This window comes from Bos mutus, chromosome 25 (genome assembly GCF_027580195.1).
Source record: "Bos mutus isolate GX-2022 chromosome 25, NWIPB_WYAK_1.1, whole genome shotgun sequence".
Lineage (NCBI taxonomy): Eukaryota > Metazoa > Chordata > Mammalia > Artiodactyla > Bovidae > Bos > Bos mutus.
In genome coordinates, this window is record NC_091641.1 from 31346435 (window position 1) to 31365299 (window position 18865).

An 18865-nucleotide genomic window follows, 5' to 3' on the forward strand; every position below is an offset into this window, starting at 1 on the left:
GACGCCTCGTGCGTGGTTCGCTAGTCCCCGGGTGCGGTGGAGACCGACTGGGACGCCTCCCCGCCAGCCTGAGTTCACACCCCTGTGGGGGAGCCAGGCGGGAAGGTGGCTACGAGAGCCCTAGGAGCGGAAAGGGGAAATTAAAAAAGAGGAATGGGCCAAAGCTTGGGGACAAGGGAGACGGGAAGTCCCGGGGGACCTCTCTATGCAGATGACTTTAGAGTCCTGGATGGTAAGAGGAAGGTGGCCCGGGAAGATCTGCAAGAAGGGTGTTCCGGAAGGAACCTCCTGCCTGGATGGGTTGCCTGGAGCCAAAGGGTGAGCAAGAAAAGGGTTTTGAGAGAGGAGATGGAAGATGTGGGTCATAGGGGTTGGGCTTTTCTGCCTCACTCTAAGGAGGTGAAAGTGAAAACCGCTCAGTCGTGTCTGACTCTTTGGGAGCCCATGGACTTTAGCGCCAGGCTCCTCTGTCCATGGGGATTATCCACGGAAGAATACTGGAGTGGGTAACTGTTCCCTTCTCCAGGAGATCTTCCCAACCCAGGGATCAAACCCAGCGCTCCCGCAATGCAGGCGAATTCTTTACCGTCTGAGCCACCAGGGAAGGGAGGTAGGGAGTGGGAAATCATTACAGGAGTTTAAGCAGAGGACTTGGACTGCAAGGAGATCCAACCAGTCCATCTTAAAGGAAATCAGTCCTGAATATTCATTGGAAGGACTGATGTTGAACCTGAAACTCCAATATTTCGGCCACCTGATGTGAAAAACTGACTCATTGGAAAAGACCCTGATGCTGGGAAAGATTGAAGGCAGGAGGAGAAGGGAATGACAGAGGATGAGATGGTTGGATGGCATCACCGACGCGATGGACATGAGTTTGAGTAGGCTTCTCGAGTTGGGGATGGACAGGGAGGCCTGGGGTGCTGCAGTCACAGGGTCACGAAGAGTCAGACAGGTCTGAGTGATTGAACTGAACTGAACTGAAGCAGAGGACACAATCTTAAGGAGATTTTAAGATGATTCCTCTTCCTGGGTTGAGAATGAACTGTAGTGAGTGGGTCAGGGTGGAAGAGAGGGCTGCTGGTTAGAGGGGCACTGCAGTTGTTCAGCAAGAAGTGTGGTGCCTGAGGCTAGGGTGGTAGCAGTGGCTTGAATGTGGATGGGTAGTGTTTGAAAAGTTGTTACTGCCCCGTTTTACAGATAAGAGAAAGAGGGCTCAGAAAGGGTGAAAAAGCATTTTCCCAACTCCTTTGTCCCAAGAAAAAGAAAGTGAAAGTGTTAATCGCTTAGTCCTGTCGGACTCTTTGCGATCCAGTGGACTGTAGCCCTCCAAACATTTTACACCACAACCCAGCACACAAATGCATACATTTAAGAAGCTATTTAACAAAATTCTGCAGGGAATGTATTCTCTTCGATTTTTTTTTTTTTCCCAGTGTTGCCTGAGAACGATTGATCCACTCCCAAGACTTGATCCACAAAACACTGAACTGAGGCCCCATGGGGAAATAGGGCCCCCTGTGTGTGACCTACAGCCCCGTGTGACCTACAACCCCGTGGTCTTCTGCTATTACCTTGCTTCTCTACACATCTTCTCTGGCCCCTGGGAATTTACCTTGTGGATTCAGCAGAGGTTGAGAGATCTTTAGAAGGATGCTCTCTCTGCAGCACTGTTTATAATAGAAAGTGGAAAGCACCAAAGCCAGGTTAGAGAATAGCTAAGCAAATCATGGCCCACTTCACAGTTTTGAAAATGCTAATTATAAAGGTAATGGAAACACAAGGAAAGGCCACAGATAATACAGTAATTTTAAAAAGCCGCATGCAAAATGGTCTGTACGCTATGATTACAACTGTGTCAAAATACAGTCATGTGTAGGGACTGCAATAGAATGTAGAAATTCTTGTGTTGGGGAATTCTTGAAAATTCTTTGGCTGTTAAGGTGGGTTTTTTTCCCATGTTCAAAATTGTGCTTTACAGTTGTTGCTAATTTGTTACTCTAGGTAAAGCCTCAATGTGCCTGAATCCCTTCTCCTCCCCCAGGAAGTCTAGGTTAGTCTGTCTGCGTCTGTAGCTTTGCTGAGACACCACATCCTGATTCACGGAGTTGTCAGGAAGTGACGCACCTTCTTACAGGGCCCTGAGCTTTGTCTTCTTCGCACTTGAGACGGGATATGTTACTGAACACATACGTGTACTTCACATCCTCCACCACCAGCTACTCCCTTTAAGTACGGGAATTCCTTCCTCCTGAGACTTAGCCCGGTAGTGGAGAACCAAGAATCAAAAGCCTAAGGTCAATAGCATTTCTGGGCTTTGGGAAAAATCTAAACTCATTGACGGGAATGGAGCAGTAAGGAGAGAAGGAAGAAGGGCTGTGAGAAGCTAGGAGGAATATTCCCAGGCCATATAACAAAGAGTGTCTGCCTGCGCTCAGAGAAACTAGACCTCAAAGCACTAATAAAAACCACGATTGCGATGGAACTAACACAAAGTACTTATCATGAACCAGAAACTTATCATGGGAAAAAAATAAATAATAAATGTACGTGTGTGTATATTTTCATTTAATCTTCAAAACAATGTTATAAGTAGATACTGTCATGATCCCCATTTTACAGATGGGGAGACTGAAACAGGGAGTGGTTAACTGTCTCAGTCACTCAGTGTCTATAACTTCCTAGTAACAGAGTCAGGATTCAAACTCAAAGAGCCAGTGTCTTCACCACTATGTTGTACCACCTATGGCCCTCAAGGCCCTGGAATGGAGCCATGATGGGCCCCAGGTAGGTAGAAATGTCTCACCAAGTTTCTCCATATCCCAAACCCAACACAAAAGCCACAAAGCCCCAAGACCTCGAGGTTCTCTGATGTAGTGCTAATGGGCATTATCTTAAGAAGGATCAAAGTCAACAGACACCAGAGGGCATTGCCTGTTTCCATAACACCCCAGGATCTTTGCACAACCCAAGGAAGGCAACCCTCTCCCAATAATGGGTAACCCAATGAGATGAGAAACTCAGAAATGGAATTAAATTGATGTGAGAAGAAGAAAAAGGGATAGATCAGAATGTCTGGGTTTCACTTTGGCTCTTCATTTACCGTCTATGTGACCCTTGCTCCGACTCCCTTTCTGTCATCATGTGTAACAAGGAGATAGTAATGGTCCACCTACCTTGTGATTTGTTGTGTACATTAAATGCCTTAGTACAGGTAAAGCACTTGGAACAACCCTGGCACATTAGAAAGGCTAAATAAATGCTATCTGTCATTATTACTTCCTGCGTTAACTACAAAAATGATGCTGAGTACACCTTTATCACAGTTTGCAGCTACATGTTCATTTATACGATTATAATAATGCCTGTATGACTCCATGAAGCTGAAAGCTCCCAAAGTCAGGAACCAGTCATGCGCTGCACACCGAAGCAGGGTGGTGACTCCAGGCTTCTCCTATATACAGAGAGTACATTGGATCACCTTGCTTTCCTTTAACAATAAAGAGAGAAATCCAGTCTATCCTGAAATGTACGTGCGCATGTGTAGGAGAGAAGCTGCCTAACCATAGAAATATGTGACTGTGGGATCTACACATTGCGGTGCTTTTTTTGGTTTTTTTCAGTGAGTCAATTTAATCATGAAACCAAGGAAGTTTCCAGAGTTAAGCTCCCAACAATAAGGTAGAAAAACATAGCTAACATAAAGATTTTCCAGAATTAGAGGACGGAAAGCCATATCATCCGCTGATAAGTACAATCATCTTAAAGAGATCTGAGACACCATCCTTCCCTTAGGACAAAGATTTTCCAAATAACTCTATACCATTAACATGGTTAATTATCTGGTATAAATTGACTTCTCCATCCCCGTGACACTGGAGGCAGCGAGCAGACTGCTGCAGTACTCATTTGTTTTCGTGGTGACAAGAATGGTCGCGCCTTCCTCCATGGCTGGGAGGGGGAAGAAATGGTCAGAATCGACCTTCGGTTTGCTCCTGACACAGTCTTCGCACGTACATTCTTCTACTGTGTACCCCAGGCCTCTCGAAAGAAGAGGTTCAGCCACGATGGTGCTGTTATTGCTAAGATCCAGGTCTGCGTTAGCATTCTTCTGGAGAACCGCTCCTGATTGCACAAAAACAGAACCGTTATCCTAAACCTTTCAGGCTGCTTGGTTGTGCCACACTTAGCAGCATGCATCAGGGATCAAAGCTACAGGAGACAAAAGTCTTTCCCCAAAAAAGCAGGCCTTACACCCCAGGTCATGAGCTGAAAGACCATGGGCCATGTTGGGTTCAAAGACATGCTCACTTTAGGGCACACAGTATTTTTAAAGTGTTTGCTTATCTGTTTTATTATGTTGGCCCACGTTTGAAAATCAAGAGATTTTACATACAAATCTAGACAACTGGTCTCTCTTTTTTGTGGCCACACCTCATGGCTTGGGGGTGCTTCCCAGGTGGTTTAGCGGTAAATAATCTGCCTGCACTGCAGGAGACACAGAGACACAGTTTCAATCCCTGGGTCAGGAAGATCCACTGGAGGCGGAAATGGCAACCCACTCCAGTATTCTTGCCTGGAGAATCCCACCAACAGAGGAGCCTGGTGGGCTACAGTCCATAGGGTCACAAAGTCCAAAGGGTCGCAGAATTTCCCCCACCAGGGATCAAAGTCGTACCCCCTGCAGTGGAAGTGCAGAGTCTTAACCAGAGGACCACCCTGGAAGTCCCTCTTTTACTTTATTTTTTTTTAAAGACAACAAAATGTGGCCAGTGGGAACTGACATTCCTACAAGAAAACACTTGGGAGTCAAGAGCCTTTGTCTCCTTCAAGCTGGGCACGCGCTCCCCTATCACCGAACCTCCAGTGACCCACTACATTCATTTCTGATCCACTTGGCCCTTGGATGCATTAAGATACCGACCCTTTTTACAATTGTGAAATGACAGATCAGCGTGTGTTACAGCATACCAGAATGAGTCTTGGGTGACACTTTACAATTCAAAGTAAAGATGTTTCTCTTACAAAGCATTGGGCAGATTACTTTTTTTTTTTTTTAATGAATCTTTCATAATCCCATAAAGGAGTCTCTGTTGTGTCCCCACTACACGCCTGTGCAGGCATGTTTTAATACTTTCCCAACATTACATGGTATACCTCCATCTTCCAAAATGTCACACTTAAAGTCACTCCCCACCTGTCTCTCAGGCCCCAGGCAAAAAAAGAGAAATGAGTAAATGATATGGAACAGTCATCTTCCTCTCCTTTCTGCACTAGAAAGCAGATGAAATGTTGCCTTATAGACTATGCACGGAAAATACACACATAAAGAAACAGAGCAATGACTGAAAGCGGTCTAGAAATTAGATCACGGGCAAAGGTGCTGAAAGATTTTTCTTTTAAGAAACTCTTCAGCAGAACATTCACTTCCCTGGGACTGATTCCCTACTGCTTAATACAGACCTTTGAGATGATTGCTTAAATAATCCAGGAGCAATTGGTATTCATTTCTAGCTTTTTTTCAGCAGTAGACTGTTCATCTGAGCAAACAACACTTGTATTTGTATAAAAATACGGCCACCAATCTTGTCAAATACATTTTTTTCATATAGTACCAGACCTGGCTAGCTATTTCTGATAGTGTGATGTTTAATCAACGTGCTGACTTTGGTCAAAGAGATGGATGTTTCCCAAAGAGGCCTCAGTACTTCAAAAGAGTAAATACCAGAGGAAGAATGTTGAGGAAGGCTGACATGGTACGATATCAACAAAGAAGGTTTAAACATCAGAAAGGAAGCTCCCTTCTCCCAAGTTCATTTAACCCAACTGTCATCTAACATACTCAAAAGGGCACTTACCGGATGAGATACACAACATGAAAGAAGAAAAGGAATTGAAATTCACAATAGCCACCTCTTGGAAAGAGATTTCAAAGATCAACCATCAAACCAACCTGTGTTTTTAAGTTTGTCCTTTAATGGTTCGGAGCTCATCTTCCTTAGCAAGAACATCAATACGAAAACTGTCAAGGAAACTATCAAGCTCAGGCCCAAACAGGTCCAGAGAAATGTATTTGTTCCTTTCACTGAATCAAAAGAACGTCAGAGAGAGAATGAACTTGATAACATAATATTCACATCAGGTAAAGGTTATTTGCCATCCAGTTCCCCTAATTCCTCAGCTTTGACTTTTAAATTCTAAGTTAATACTTAATTAGGAGAGATGATAAAAATCTATGTTGCTAAGATTGCGGAATAAAATAGAGTTGAGTTCTGAAAAAGTATCCATTCCTGTTGGCATTTAAATGATTGCCTTATTTTCTTTCTCTTTTTGATTCAGAAAATCTCACCACCTTCCCCATAATGTTTCTTCTTTGAATAAACAGTCAACTCCAGTAATCTTGGGCTTCCCTGGGGGCTCAGACGGTAAAGAATCCGCCTGCAACGTGGGAGACCTGGGTTGGGGAGATTCCCATGGAGGAAGGCATGGCAACCCACTCCAGTATTCTTGCCTGGAGAATCCCCATGGATAGAGGAGCCTGGTGGGTTACAGTCCATAGTGTCACAAAGGGTCGGACACAGCAAGGACACACACACACAGACATACACACATACACACACACACACACAGCAAATACTTCACACCAGTGAGTAATCATTCAAACAGGATTACTTACTTGTGTTACAATAATGCTGACATATTACAGGAGGGGTATTAGGGCATCGAAGTTGACACGATATGCAAGAATTCAGCAATCTGTCAAAATATTCATTTGGGGAGCACCGCTGAGCCATCTGGAACTGGATCACAAAACGAAACAAGGAAACCGCAGAAAGAACAGCATGGAAGGACAAGTAAACTCTTGTTGAGAATTCCCCAGCAAATGTAGTGACAACAGCCAGAATGTCGAGGGAAAAAACAGAATTTCACATTGAAGATTTGGTTCTTAAGGGGGCTGACTCTTTGTACTGTGGCTAAGGATTTGAATACCAACACTAATTCCAGTTTCTAAGTTTGAGGCTTGAGTTAAGTAAGAGAGGGGGTATATGCAGCAAGAGCAAACCATACTTGAAACAGAAACTGCTTATTTATAGAGGAAATTTCCCAGGCAGGTGACAATTGTGGCATTGTCAACAAGCCTGAGGCATCAAGCAGAAGGTTCAGTAACCATTTCTGGAGCATCTGTTCTCTGAGCTGTGCTGTGTGATGGGCCCCAAGGAGAGAGATAAGACAAGGTCTGAGCCACTGAAGAACTTAAAATCTAACAGAGGAGACAGTGTGCATGCGTGTTTAGTCACTCAGTGTCAAACTCTTTGCGATCCTTTGGACTGGAGCCCACCAGGCTCCTCTGTCCATAGGATTTTTCAGGCAAGAATACTGGAGTGGGTTGCCATTTCTTAGAGGAGATAGAAATGCACTCAAATAACCACAAAGTATAGTGGGAAGAGAGAATGTGAGAGGGGGAGACTTCCCTGGTGATCCCGTGATTAAGACTCCATGTGCCCAATGCCGGGGGCCCGGGTTCGATCTCTGTTCAGGGAACTAGATCCCACCTGCTGCAACCGAGCATTCACTTGCTGCAACTAAAGATTCTGCTGAAACTAAGACCGTGAAGCCAAAGGAACAATTTGATGAAGCCAAATGAACAATTTTTTTTTTTTTTAAGAAAAAAGGAGTATGAAGCAGGACTACCAAGTTTTAAACCTAGGAAGAATCCCAGAATTCCGACAAATAGAGACTTCTAGGGTAAAAGAGGCAACTTCTATTTTTACTTCTAGGGTAAAATAGGTTAAAAAAAAAAAAAAAGAGGTAGGTAAAAGAGGGCTAGAGGAAGACATATTTGGGACATAATAATAATATATGACTATTAATATAATGCTTTTGAACTGTGGTGCCGGAGAAGACTCTCGAGAGTTCCTTGGACAGCATGGAAATCAAACCAGTCAATCCTGAAAGAAATCAACACTGAATATTCATTGGAAGGACTGATGCTGAAGCCGAAGCTCCAGTACTTTGGCCATCTGATGTGAAGAGTCAACTCATTGGAAAAGACCCTGATGCTGGGAAAGACTGAGGGCAGGAGAAGAAAGGGGTGGCAAAAGATGAGATGGTTGGATAGTATCACTGACTCAATGGAGATAAATTTGAGCAAACTCTGGGAGTCGGACATGACTTAGTGACTGAACAACAACAATAAACTAACATAATATTATAACATATGTCTATGTTATGTCTATATTCCACTGTTGAACGTCTATCCAATGTCTATGTTCCACTGTTGAAAACTTTGAAAAAACAGTTGGGCATATAGCAAAATTACCCATAGTCATAGCATACAGAAACAGTCACCGTTAATATTGGGGTGTATAAAGCAGAATTTGCAAACAGGCCCACCAGTGTGTTCTTTGTCTGTTTTCACTTTCTATTGGAGTATAGTTGATTTATGATGTTGTATTATACAAAGTGATTCAGTTATACATATTCTCATACCTATTCTTTTTCATACTCTTTTCCCATATGGGTTATCACAGAGTCGAGTCCCCCATACTATTGCCAATGTGTTCTGTTTAGCCAATTCGTGATATAGATCTTTCTGGAAGGATTTCTGTAGGTGGCCAGATTGATTGATTGATTCATGTAGCACATTCTTCCTTTTACATAAATGGAATTGCATGTGTTTGCATTTAACCATACTGAGAGATACCCATATGGAAATGTCCCAAAAACTCAATCAGAAATACAGGACTCAAGTAAACTGCAAGGACCCGAAAAATCTCAGATTAAGGGCAGTGCCTATCTCTAGAGGGCAGAAAGGGGGCAAAAGAGGCTTCACCTATATTGGTCACATTTTATTAAGCTGAATGGTAGACAAATTGACAGTTTCTGTGTTATTCTTTTGTTTTATTTTGGTTATTCTTTACACTTTTTGATATGAAAACAATGATAAAATAAAATGCAAGAATTAAAAAGAACACACTTTTTTTTTTTTTTTTTTAATGAAGGGCTTGAGCCTAGAGGAAAGTTTGAACTTAGATTGATCAAATCTCACATTCCTCCAGAGGTGAGGTCAACGGGTGTGACAGCCTGGGTGGGACAACCAAGAGCTGAAAGGGCTGGCCCAGCAGGTCCTACGCCTTCAGACTCCTGCCAAACGGTGACCCTGGGAGACAGGAAAGGACACAGGAAAAGCATGATTAGAGATAGGCCAGGACAAAGGTTATCTCTCCTATCAGCTGAGCAAGGAGAGTTTCAGAGAAGGATAGGAAATGGGATCAAATTCTGTGGAAAAGTCAGAGTTGATGCAGTAGGGAAGGGGTCACTGGTGGCCTTTGAGTCGATCAGTCAGTATATTGAGGGTACTTAAGGAGCAGAGAGAAAGAGGAAGTGGCTAAACTAGGCCATGCTGGGGAAGTCTGCTGGAAAGCACTGCTGTTTCTGACAGATGTACTGGCTCAGGTGCCTGAAGTACTATGCAGAAAGATGTTCACTGCAGCATCATTTGTAGTCACACGAGCCTGTCCGTCATGAGGAACCTCACAGTAGAATACTATGCAACCATGCAAAGAATTCAATACTATGCAAAGAATGAAACCAATGCCCTCTGATGTGAACAGTACATCACTAAGTGGAAAATGCAAAGTACTGAAGAGTGTGTTTTCAAATCTTCTTTGTTGTGTTTACAAATAAAATATGTAATATTTTTAAAATATTTTTAAAAGTAAAATTTAAAAAGACAAACAAAAAAATAAAATATGTAGGGTCTGCTGCTGCTAAGTCACTTCAGTCGTGTCTGACCCTGTGCGACCCCATAGACAGCAGCCCACCAGGCTCCCCCATCCCTGGGATTCTCCAGGCAAGAACACTGGAGTGGGTTGCCATTTCCTTCTCCAATGCATGAAAGGGAAAAGTGAAAGTGAAGTCGCTCAATCGTGTCTGATTCTTCGCGACCCCATGGACTGCAGCCTACCAGGCTCCTCCATCCATGGGATTTTCTAGGCAAGAGTACTGGAGTGGGGTGCCATTGCCTTCTCCATGTAGGGTCTATATAGAGATATAAACATACACTACATCCGCAAAGATGCTCAGGAGACAGTAATCATTGCCTCCGGCAAGACACAAAAAGTCCAGGGTGGAAAAACAAATTTACTTTTCATTGAAAAATTTTGGTACTGTGTGAATAATTATTTTTAATAGTAATGATTATTTTTTCAATAGAATCATTTTTTTAAAGGGTGCTCTATTAGTCCATTCAGGCTACTATAAAAAATACCATAGACTGGATGGCTTATGAACAACAAAACTATATTTCTCCCAACTTTGAAGGCCGGGCACTCCAAGATAAAGGTGTCAGCAGATTTGGTGTCTGGTGAGAGCCCACACACAGCGAGCTGTCTTCTCACTAATTCTGCCTATAGTAGCTGAGGAGCTTGGAGGAGGGAAAAGAGTAGAGTAAAAGGAAAGTTACCCAAAGATGAAGATCATAGTCTAAAGAGGAAAGAATAAAGATTAAAGATGTCGGACCAGGATGGGCAGAGTCTGAGACAGTGTGAGGGCCAAAGCACCCTCACTGGGACTTACAAGCGATGAAGGCCTCCAGGGGTTGTTCTTTTTCTCTTTTTAAGTATTTATTTATCACTGATTCAATGGACATGAATTTGAGCCAACTCTGGGAGACAGTGAAGGACAGGGAAGGAAGCCTGGCGTGCTGCAGTCCAGGGGCTCACAAAGTCTGGCACGACTTGGCAGTTGAACAACAACAATAATTTATTTATTCGGCTGCACCAAGTCTTAGTTGCAGCACACAGGATCTTTTTCAGTTGCGCCACACACTCTTAGTTGCCTCATGTGGGATCTAGTTCCCTGACCAGGGATTGAACCTGTGTCCCCTGCATTGGGAGCACAGAGTCTTTGCCCCTGGACTGCCAGGGAAGTCCCTGAAGAGGTTGTTCTTAATCCCTTGTAGGCCTCAAACATCCTGGAGAAGCCCAAGAATGGCTCCATCCTCAGATAGGTCATGGCAATCACCTCCTGACCAGTTGCCAAGCATCTCAGATGCACTGGGTGGACTCCTGGGAACCAGGCTGGGGATCTTCATCTTACAGCACACTATCTCCCCAAAAGCATCTTTCTCCAAGTCATTTCAAGCTTGAACCAGAGAGAGCAGAACTTGCAGCTGTATCCCATCAGTGGATGGGCAGCCCAGAGAGGAGGGTAATGCCAGCCTGCTGAGGCTCCCCAGGGCAGCTCCCCTTCCCCAGGTTTGCTGTTCAGCTTGCTCTGACTTTGTGGGGGAAACCCATGATCCTTCCAATAAAGCTCCCTTTTGGCTTATGTTAGCCAGAGTCAGTTTGCGTTGATTGCTAATAATCCAAACATAAAATCCTTAACCATAGTCACCCATTCTTAACTGATTCCTCCACTCTTGCTTGAAATGTCCAGAACAGACACTGACTGAGGTAAGCTGTGCCTTCCCCTTTGCTCCTCAGGATAAGGGGGACTAGTATAACATCTCCCAATTGCAAGGAAAATTCCACTCAATTAAAAGATTCTTTTCCCAAATTACTAAACAACTAGCAAGTTTTCACAGCAGAACACGTGAATTCTGGCATCTTTGGGTCAGCTGATTCTCCTCCATGACAGCAAAGGCGATGGGGAAACGTAGACAGAGATAAGGGATTGGGAGATGTTATGTTAGTCAGGACTCTTCCCATAGAAATGATATAAAAACTTAAGTTCAAAAAGAATTTACTAGTATTATAGCTGAAAAGTATAGTAGCTGAAGTGTCTCTCTGTTAGTTGCCTCATCAATGCCATCTTCTGAGTCTTGGCTCCATTCCTAGATCTTTCCCTCATGGTCACAAGGGAGCTGCACCACTTCCAGCCCTCACACACTCACGCTTTCTAAACCCTCCTTACTCGTCTCTTCTGTTCCCATGATATTCAATATTTTACCTTCCAAATCTGTATATTCAACTCCAGCCCTGACCCTGAGATCCAGACCCATCTACCAACTGCCTACTTGATACATCCATTTCAAAGTTTAAGAAGTATCTCAAACTTTACTAACGTGCATTTGGGTGGACTTCCCTGGTGGTCCAGTGGCTAAGACTCTGTGTTCCTAATGCAGGGGGCCCAGGTTTGATCCCTGGTCAGGGAACAAGATCCCACATGTTGCAACAACAACTGAAGATGCAGCGTGCTGCAACTGAGACCCGGCACAGCCAAACAAATACATATTTTTTTAAAGATGTATCTCAAACTTTATTAAAGTGCTGGATTCTTCAAAAGGGGGAGGGCATGTATGCTGCCTTTTCAAATCTACGTGGTCACTGAATCCCTTTTTTGAAGGATCACCTATAAAAATTTAGGAATAAATGTTTTGTGAATATGATTTGGGAAAAGTCAGGCCCGATTATCTCTACAATTCTCTCTAGTCCGCAAAGACTGTGATTTGGGGGTTTAGCAAAACAATAAAACAGAAGTAAATAGTATGTTTTAACAATAAGGATTTTTTTTTTTTAAGTTTCCTGAAAAAGTTTGTAGATGTAATAACATCACCAAAAGAGTGCTGGGTCTGACCTCACTTTACACAGAGAAAACAGGGAGGAAAACCAATCCCTGAGTCGATATCAAGCTTCAGCAGTCACTCAACGCTCTAAAGAAGCGAAAAGACGCTGCCTCAAACTCTAAAGCCATTAGCGTGTTATGTTAAGTATAACTGACTAGTATAACAGCTCCCAACTACAAGGAAAATCCACTCAATTAAAAGATTCTTTTCCCAAATTACTAAACGACTAGCAAGTTTTAACAGCAGAACACGCTGACCTTTAGCTCTTAACTCCAAACCAACAGTACACAAGTTTTTCCAAGGATTTTAGTAGATTTCTCTAGACTTATGTTTGTCAGGGTTCCCCAGGGAAACAGAACGACCGGGATGTATATATAGAGAGAAAGAGATTTACTATAAGAAAGTGGTTCACAAAGGAGGCTGAAAAGTCCTAAGATGTGCAGTTGGCAAGCTGGGGACCCAGGAAAATCAACAGTGATGGTGTCGTTTCAGTCTGAGTTTAAAGTTCCAGCTCAAGAACCAGCAGGCTCCAGACCCAAAAAGAGCTGATGTTTCAGCTTGAGTCCAAAGGCAGGAAAAGACTGGGGTCCCAGCTCAGCAGGCAGGCAGACCTTCAACTCTTTGGACGAGGGCAATCTGCTTAACTCAGTATACTCATTCAGATGCTGTGCCGTGCTAAGTTGCTTCAGTCATGTCCGACTCTTTGCAACCCCATGGACTGTAGCCCGCCAGGCTCCTCTGTCCATGGGGTTTCTCAGGCAAGAATACTGGAGTGGGTAGCCAGTTCCCTTCTCCAGGGGATCTTCCTGACCCAGGGATCGAACCCGAGTCTCCCGCATTACAAGCAGATTCTTTATCATCTGAGCCACCAGGGAAGCCCCACTTGGATGTTAATAAATCCAAAAACACCCACACAGACCCACCCAGAATAACGTTTGACCAAGTATCTGGGCACCCCTTGGCCCTTCAAACTGATGCACAAAATTCACCATCACAAGGCCCTGGACAAGGGACTTCGTTGGTGGTCTAGTGGCTAAGACTCCACGCACCCAATTCAGGGGGCCCAGGGTTCACCCCCCTGGTCAGACAACTAGACCCCACATGCTGCAACTAAAAGACCCTGAATGCTGCAACTAGGACCTGGCACAGCCAAAATAAATAAATAATACATATTTTAAAAAACAAAAACCAAGGCCTTTCGTTAGGGGAAACACACGGACAGAAACTGCCCACTCTGACCAGGCACCATAGTATCCATTTCCGTGAGTTATTTTACGACAGGAGGTCCTGGTAAGGAACATGGAACTAATAAGCCACCACCAACCGGATGAGTTCGAGAAAGCACAAAAGGAGACGCCATGTGTCTTACCCCCTCTAAGAATCCTTTCTGTTGCAACCCATCTTGGCTGAGCAAGGCATACGCCACCAGGAAAGACCCTGAGTCAGAGTGATTGGCCAAAGACAACCCAGAAACTAATCCCATCACCATACTGCAGACTGCAAGCCACGTGGCCCAGGAGTTCTCCTGGGTTCCCTGACCTTCCTGCTCTCCACCCAGGGAGCCCCTTCCCAATGAAGTCTCTTGCTTTTTCAGCACATGTGTCTCCTTGGCCAATTCATTTCTGAGTGTTAGACAAGAGCCTGCTCTCAGGCCCTGGTAGGGGTCCCCCTTCCAGCCACACCTTGACTGCACACCCAGTCCTTGCCTTCTGTTGACCACCTTGAGTAACCTCTGTGCTCTGTCGTCCTATGTCCCCCAGGTTTCTCTGGGAGCTGTGTCTCCCAGCACCCCCACACGGTTCCAGGGCAGAGTTGACCCACAGAGGAGCATGTATGAGACTGGGAAAGAGCATAGGAAGTGGCAGCTTCCTATTCTCCAAAGGATATCATTGTCACATGCAGTGATGGATGGTAAGACGCCTCATGGGTTCAGGCACATCTTCATTCTCCTTTGCTTTGCATTTAGCTCTTCTTCCCACCTGATGCCCTGCTGACCAACAGTGGCCCTAGCCCCGCCATTTTGCCATTAGCTTACCTGTTGATTCACAGAGGCGGGGCCGCACAGAGGCAACCTAAACAAATCTCACAAGCTCCCTCTCACAGCGCCATGTTAGCAACTGGACGTTCCTGACTCCTCAGATCAGCCGGTCAGTGATTGCTCTGGTCCTCAGCTCCCCAGCTCCCTCCACAACTATGGAAGTTCTGATTTCTACAATACGTCCCAGATGCTCTAGTCACGGTGGCTCAGCTCCCATGACCATCCCTGACTGATAAACCTCTTTATTTTTGCTGTTGAGATATCCACCCAGGGACTTCCCTGGTGGTCCAGTGGTTAAGAATCCGCCTTCCAGTGTGGGAGATGCGGGTTGGATCCTTGGTCAGGGAATTCAGATTCCACATGGGGCAGGGTCTGAGTGTTCTGGAGCTCACACGCTGCAGTGAAAGACTATGCTGCAACTACGACCTGACACAGCCAAATGAATAAATAAATGTTTAAAAGAAAGAGAGATTCTCTCAGAACTGTCCAGAATCCTGCCTGCACAGTGGCACATTATGATTAAGGCACAAGCTTTGGAGCCAGAAAAATCTGAAGCCCAGCCCCACCACAATGTAACCTCTCTGAGCCTCAAATTCCTTATCTATAGAAATGTCCTTGATAATATATCAACTTTGTGGAACTGTTGCAAAGATTAAGTAAGATGATTTCTAGAACACTTACGTCTATGTGCAAAAAATTTATGAGCACAGTTTCAAGCCCAGAGTAAGTGCTCAGCAAATTTTAGTGATTTTGTTATTATTTTTTTCTTTTTAGAAGCCCAGAGCTAATCAACTTCTGGGAAGGTTGTACGTCCCAAGGCTGGCTAGAGCAGTATAACCAGGAGGAGACCCCATATAAATGTTGCTGTTGTTCAGTCGCTAAGTTGTGTCCAACTCTTTGCGGCCCCATGGACTGCAGCACACCAGGCTTCCCTGTCTCTCACTATCTCCCAGAGTTGGCTCAAACTCATGTCCGCTGAGTCAGTGATGCCATCCAACCATCTCATCCTCAGTTGCCCCCTTCTCCTCTTGCCCTCAATTTTTCCTAGCATCAGGGCCTTTTCCAATGAGTCAGCTCTTCGCATCAGGTGGCCAAAGTATTTCAGCTTCAGCTTCAGCATCAGTCCTTCCAATGAATATTCAGGGTTGATTTCTTTTAGGATCGACTGGTTTGATCTCCTTGCTATCCAATGGGATTCCCCAAAACTAAAGCCAGGAAAACAATATCATTCATGAATTGCTGAAATTTCAAATAAATCAATTAATTATAATAAATGCTAGAATTTCAAAGGCAGATGAAGCAAAGAGGCACTGCAAGGGTGGAGGACAGAATGTACTTACTTGAGTTTGAGAGATAGGTTAAGGCAAGGGGTTAGTACTAAAGTAATAAGTAGCAAGCAAAAGCAAGAGTTCTTTTTTTCTTTTTTAATATTTATTTATTTATTTGGCTGTTCCCGGTCTTAGCTACTGCACATGGGATCTTCAATTTTCCTTACAGCATGTGGGATCTTTAGTTACAGCATGTGGGATCTTTAGTTGCAGCATGTGGAAGCTAATTCCCTGACCAGGGATCAAACCCAGGCTTGCTGCATTGGGAGCACAGAGTCCTAGCCACAGGACCACAAGGAAAGTCCCAAGAATTCCCTTTTTATAGGATGACTGATGACTCTGCTAGCACAGAGCTAGCATAATAGCCCACAGGAAATCCACAAGTTCAGTCCAAAACCCTTACTTTTTCTCAAAGTAGAAAAACAGCTTCTAGAAATTCAAATATTGTTGCAATACTGTCAAAGGCTCAGTTCAGTTCAGCTCAGTCACTCAGTCATGTCCAACTCTTTGCGACCCCATGAATCACAGCACGCCAGGCCTCCCTATCCATCACCAACTCCCGGAGTTCACTCAGGCTAGATACTTTTAATGTCCTTTACTTTAGTAGATGTACATGGTATTTATTATGACACTTTATTTTGATAATTATTATTTAGTGCATCCTTTTTATTAGAGAAGGTTAGACAGTTCTCATTACAGGATTTGCATTTGTATTAGGTGATCTGGAAGCAGGTTTAAGAAACAAGGTTTAGCTCTGGACTGGACGTTGACAGGTTGAGGGGTTAATTGTATAATCGGGGTATAACTATATATTAGCCAAGTTATTCCAGAAAGACAGACCCAAAAGGATATAGACAGGGCTTCCCTGTGGTCCAGTGGGTAAGAATCTGTCTGTCAGTGCAGGGGACATGAGTTTGACCCCTGGATCAGGAAGATGCTTCAAGGCAGCTATGCCCGTGCAGCACAACTACTGAGTCTGTGTTCTAATGCCTGAGAGCTGCAACTATTGAGTCCATGAGCCACAACTAGGGAAGCTCGAGTGCCCTAGAGCCTGTGCTCTGCAGCAAGAGAAGCCCACGCATCACAATTAGAGAGTGGCCGCCACTCTCCTCAACTAGAGAAAGCCCTCTTGCAGCAACGAAGACCCAGCATAGCCAATTAATACATAAATATCAAACAGAGATAGACAGACAGACAGGTATTTTAAGGAACTGTCTCATGCAGTTGTGGGGGCTGCAAGTCCAAAATCAAAGGGCAGCCTAACAGGCTAAAAATACAGGGAAGAGTTGATGTTACAGTATTGAGTCCAAAATCCAGAAAGCAAACCAGGCAGTCTGGAAATTCTAGGGTTTCCAAGTTGCAGGCTTGAGGCCAAATTTGTTGGGGGAAGAGCAGACTGAAGTCTTTGCTCTTAAGGCCTTCAACTGATTAGATGAGGCTCATGCCCATTATGGAGGGTACTCTGCTTTATTGAAAGTCCACTGATTTGAATGTTAGTCCACCTAGAAAATATCCTCATGGCAATGTCTAGACTGTGTGACTCTGGCGATCGCTGGAGCTGTGCCCAGTAATACAGTTCTCACCTAAGCAAAAGCCAGGACTGTACTTTCTATGCCCCACTTTGAAGTCACACATAGATGAATAACTTGTTTTTGAATGTGGGCAGAAGAGACACATGTCACTCAAAGACAGGGGCCAGGGCTTAATTCAACCATGTTCTCTTTTCCTCTGCCACGTTGAATAGCAATGCCCCAGATGTTGACAGCTTCATGAGCCTGGATTCCAATGGGAGGATGACAGAAGCACAGCCCCAGAGGACCCAGGAAGGAAACTGTGATGGGCTGAATGTTTGTACCCCAGATTCATCTGCTGAAGCCCTAATTCCCAATGTGATGGTTTCTGGAGGTGAGGCCTTTGGGAGGTGATGAAGCTTAGATGAGGTCATGAGGGGGGTGGCCATTATGATGAGATTAGTGCCCTTACAAGAAGAGACACCAGGGAAACTTTCTTCTTTTTTTTAAAAAAAAGTTTTAAACTTTTTATTTTATTTTGGAATATAGCAACGAACAATATTGTGATAGGCCTTCCCTGGTGATCCAGTGGTTAAAAATCTGCCTGCCAATGTAGGGGTCGCGGGTTCAATCCCTGGTCCAGAAAGATTCCACATACCATGGGACAATTAAGCCCATGGAAGCCACAACTACTGAAGTGCGCATGCCCTAGAGCCTGTGCTCTGCAACAAGAGAAGCCACCACGAGGAGCCCGCACACCACAACTGGAGTAGCCTCTGCTGGCCACAGCTAGACAGAAGCCTGTGTGCAGAGCAAAGACTCAGGGCAGCCAGGAATACATTTAAAGAGAAAAATGCTGTGATAGGTTCAGGTGCACAGCCGAGCAACCCAGCCAAACGTGTACACGTATCCATTCTCCCCCAAACTCCCCTCCCATCCAGACTGCCACATGACGTTGAGCAGAGTTCCACCAGAGAACTTGAGAGCTCAAGTGCCACGGGAGACCACAGGGAGAAGGCAGCCGGCTGTGAGCTGGGAAGGGAGCTCTCACCAGACACCACAAATCTGGGACTGCCCAGACTTAGAATTTATTTCTAAACAATAGAAATAAATGTCTATTGTTTAATCCACCCAGCCTATGATATTTTGTGATAGCAATGCATGCATCCTGAGACATGTGGCGTGAATGAGACCTAGGTGATGTTCGTTACTGCAGCATGGCCTCATCTACCCTGACTGATACAGCGTCCAAAGCCACAGTATTATCCATTGGACTGCACTGCCTCTTCACTACCACTGAAAACTTCTTCATGAGCACTAAATATCTCCAGACAAGCTTCTGCTAGTGTTGTGGTTGTGCTGTCGCTAAGTCGTGTCCAGTCTTTTGCCCCATGCACTATATAGCCCACCAGGCTCCTCT

The 18865-nt window shown here is 44.5% G+C and overlaps 1 protein-coding gene and 1 non-coding gene across 3 annotated transcripts in view; one reads left to right on the plus strand and one right to left on the minus strand.

Annotated features, from left to right (window-relative positions):
* Positions 1–2661: 2661 nt before the first annotated feature.
* TNFRSF17 (TNF receptor superfamily member 17) overlaps positions 2662–18865 on the minus strand; it is a 131174-nt gene continuing 114970 nt past the window's right edge. For both annotated transcript variants that reach the window (XM_070362647.1, XM_070362648.1), the window contains exons 4-6: positions 6677–6800; positions 5954–6085; positions 2662–4125 (exon numbers count right to left, since the gene is read on the minus strand). In XM_070362647.1, the coding sequence (XP_070218748.1) occupies positions 3839–4125; positions 5954–6085; positions 6677–6794 (537 nt within the window). In that variant the 5' untranslated portion in view covers positions 6795–6800 and the 3' untranslated portion in view covers positions 2662–3838. The remainder of the gene's footprint in view (positions 4126–5953; positions 6086–6676; positions 6801–18865) is intronic.
* TRNAR-CCU (transfer RNA arginine (anticodon CCU)) lies at positions 12085–12157 on the plus strand. Its single transcript has one exon. It is a non-coding gene; the product is annotated as a tRNA-Arg (tRNA).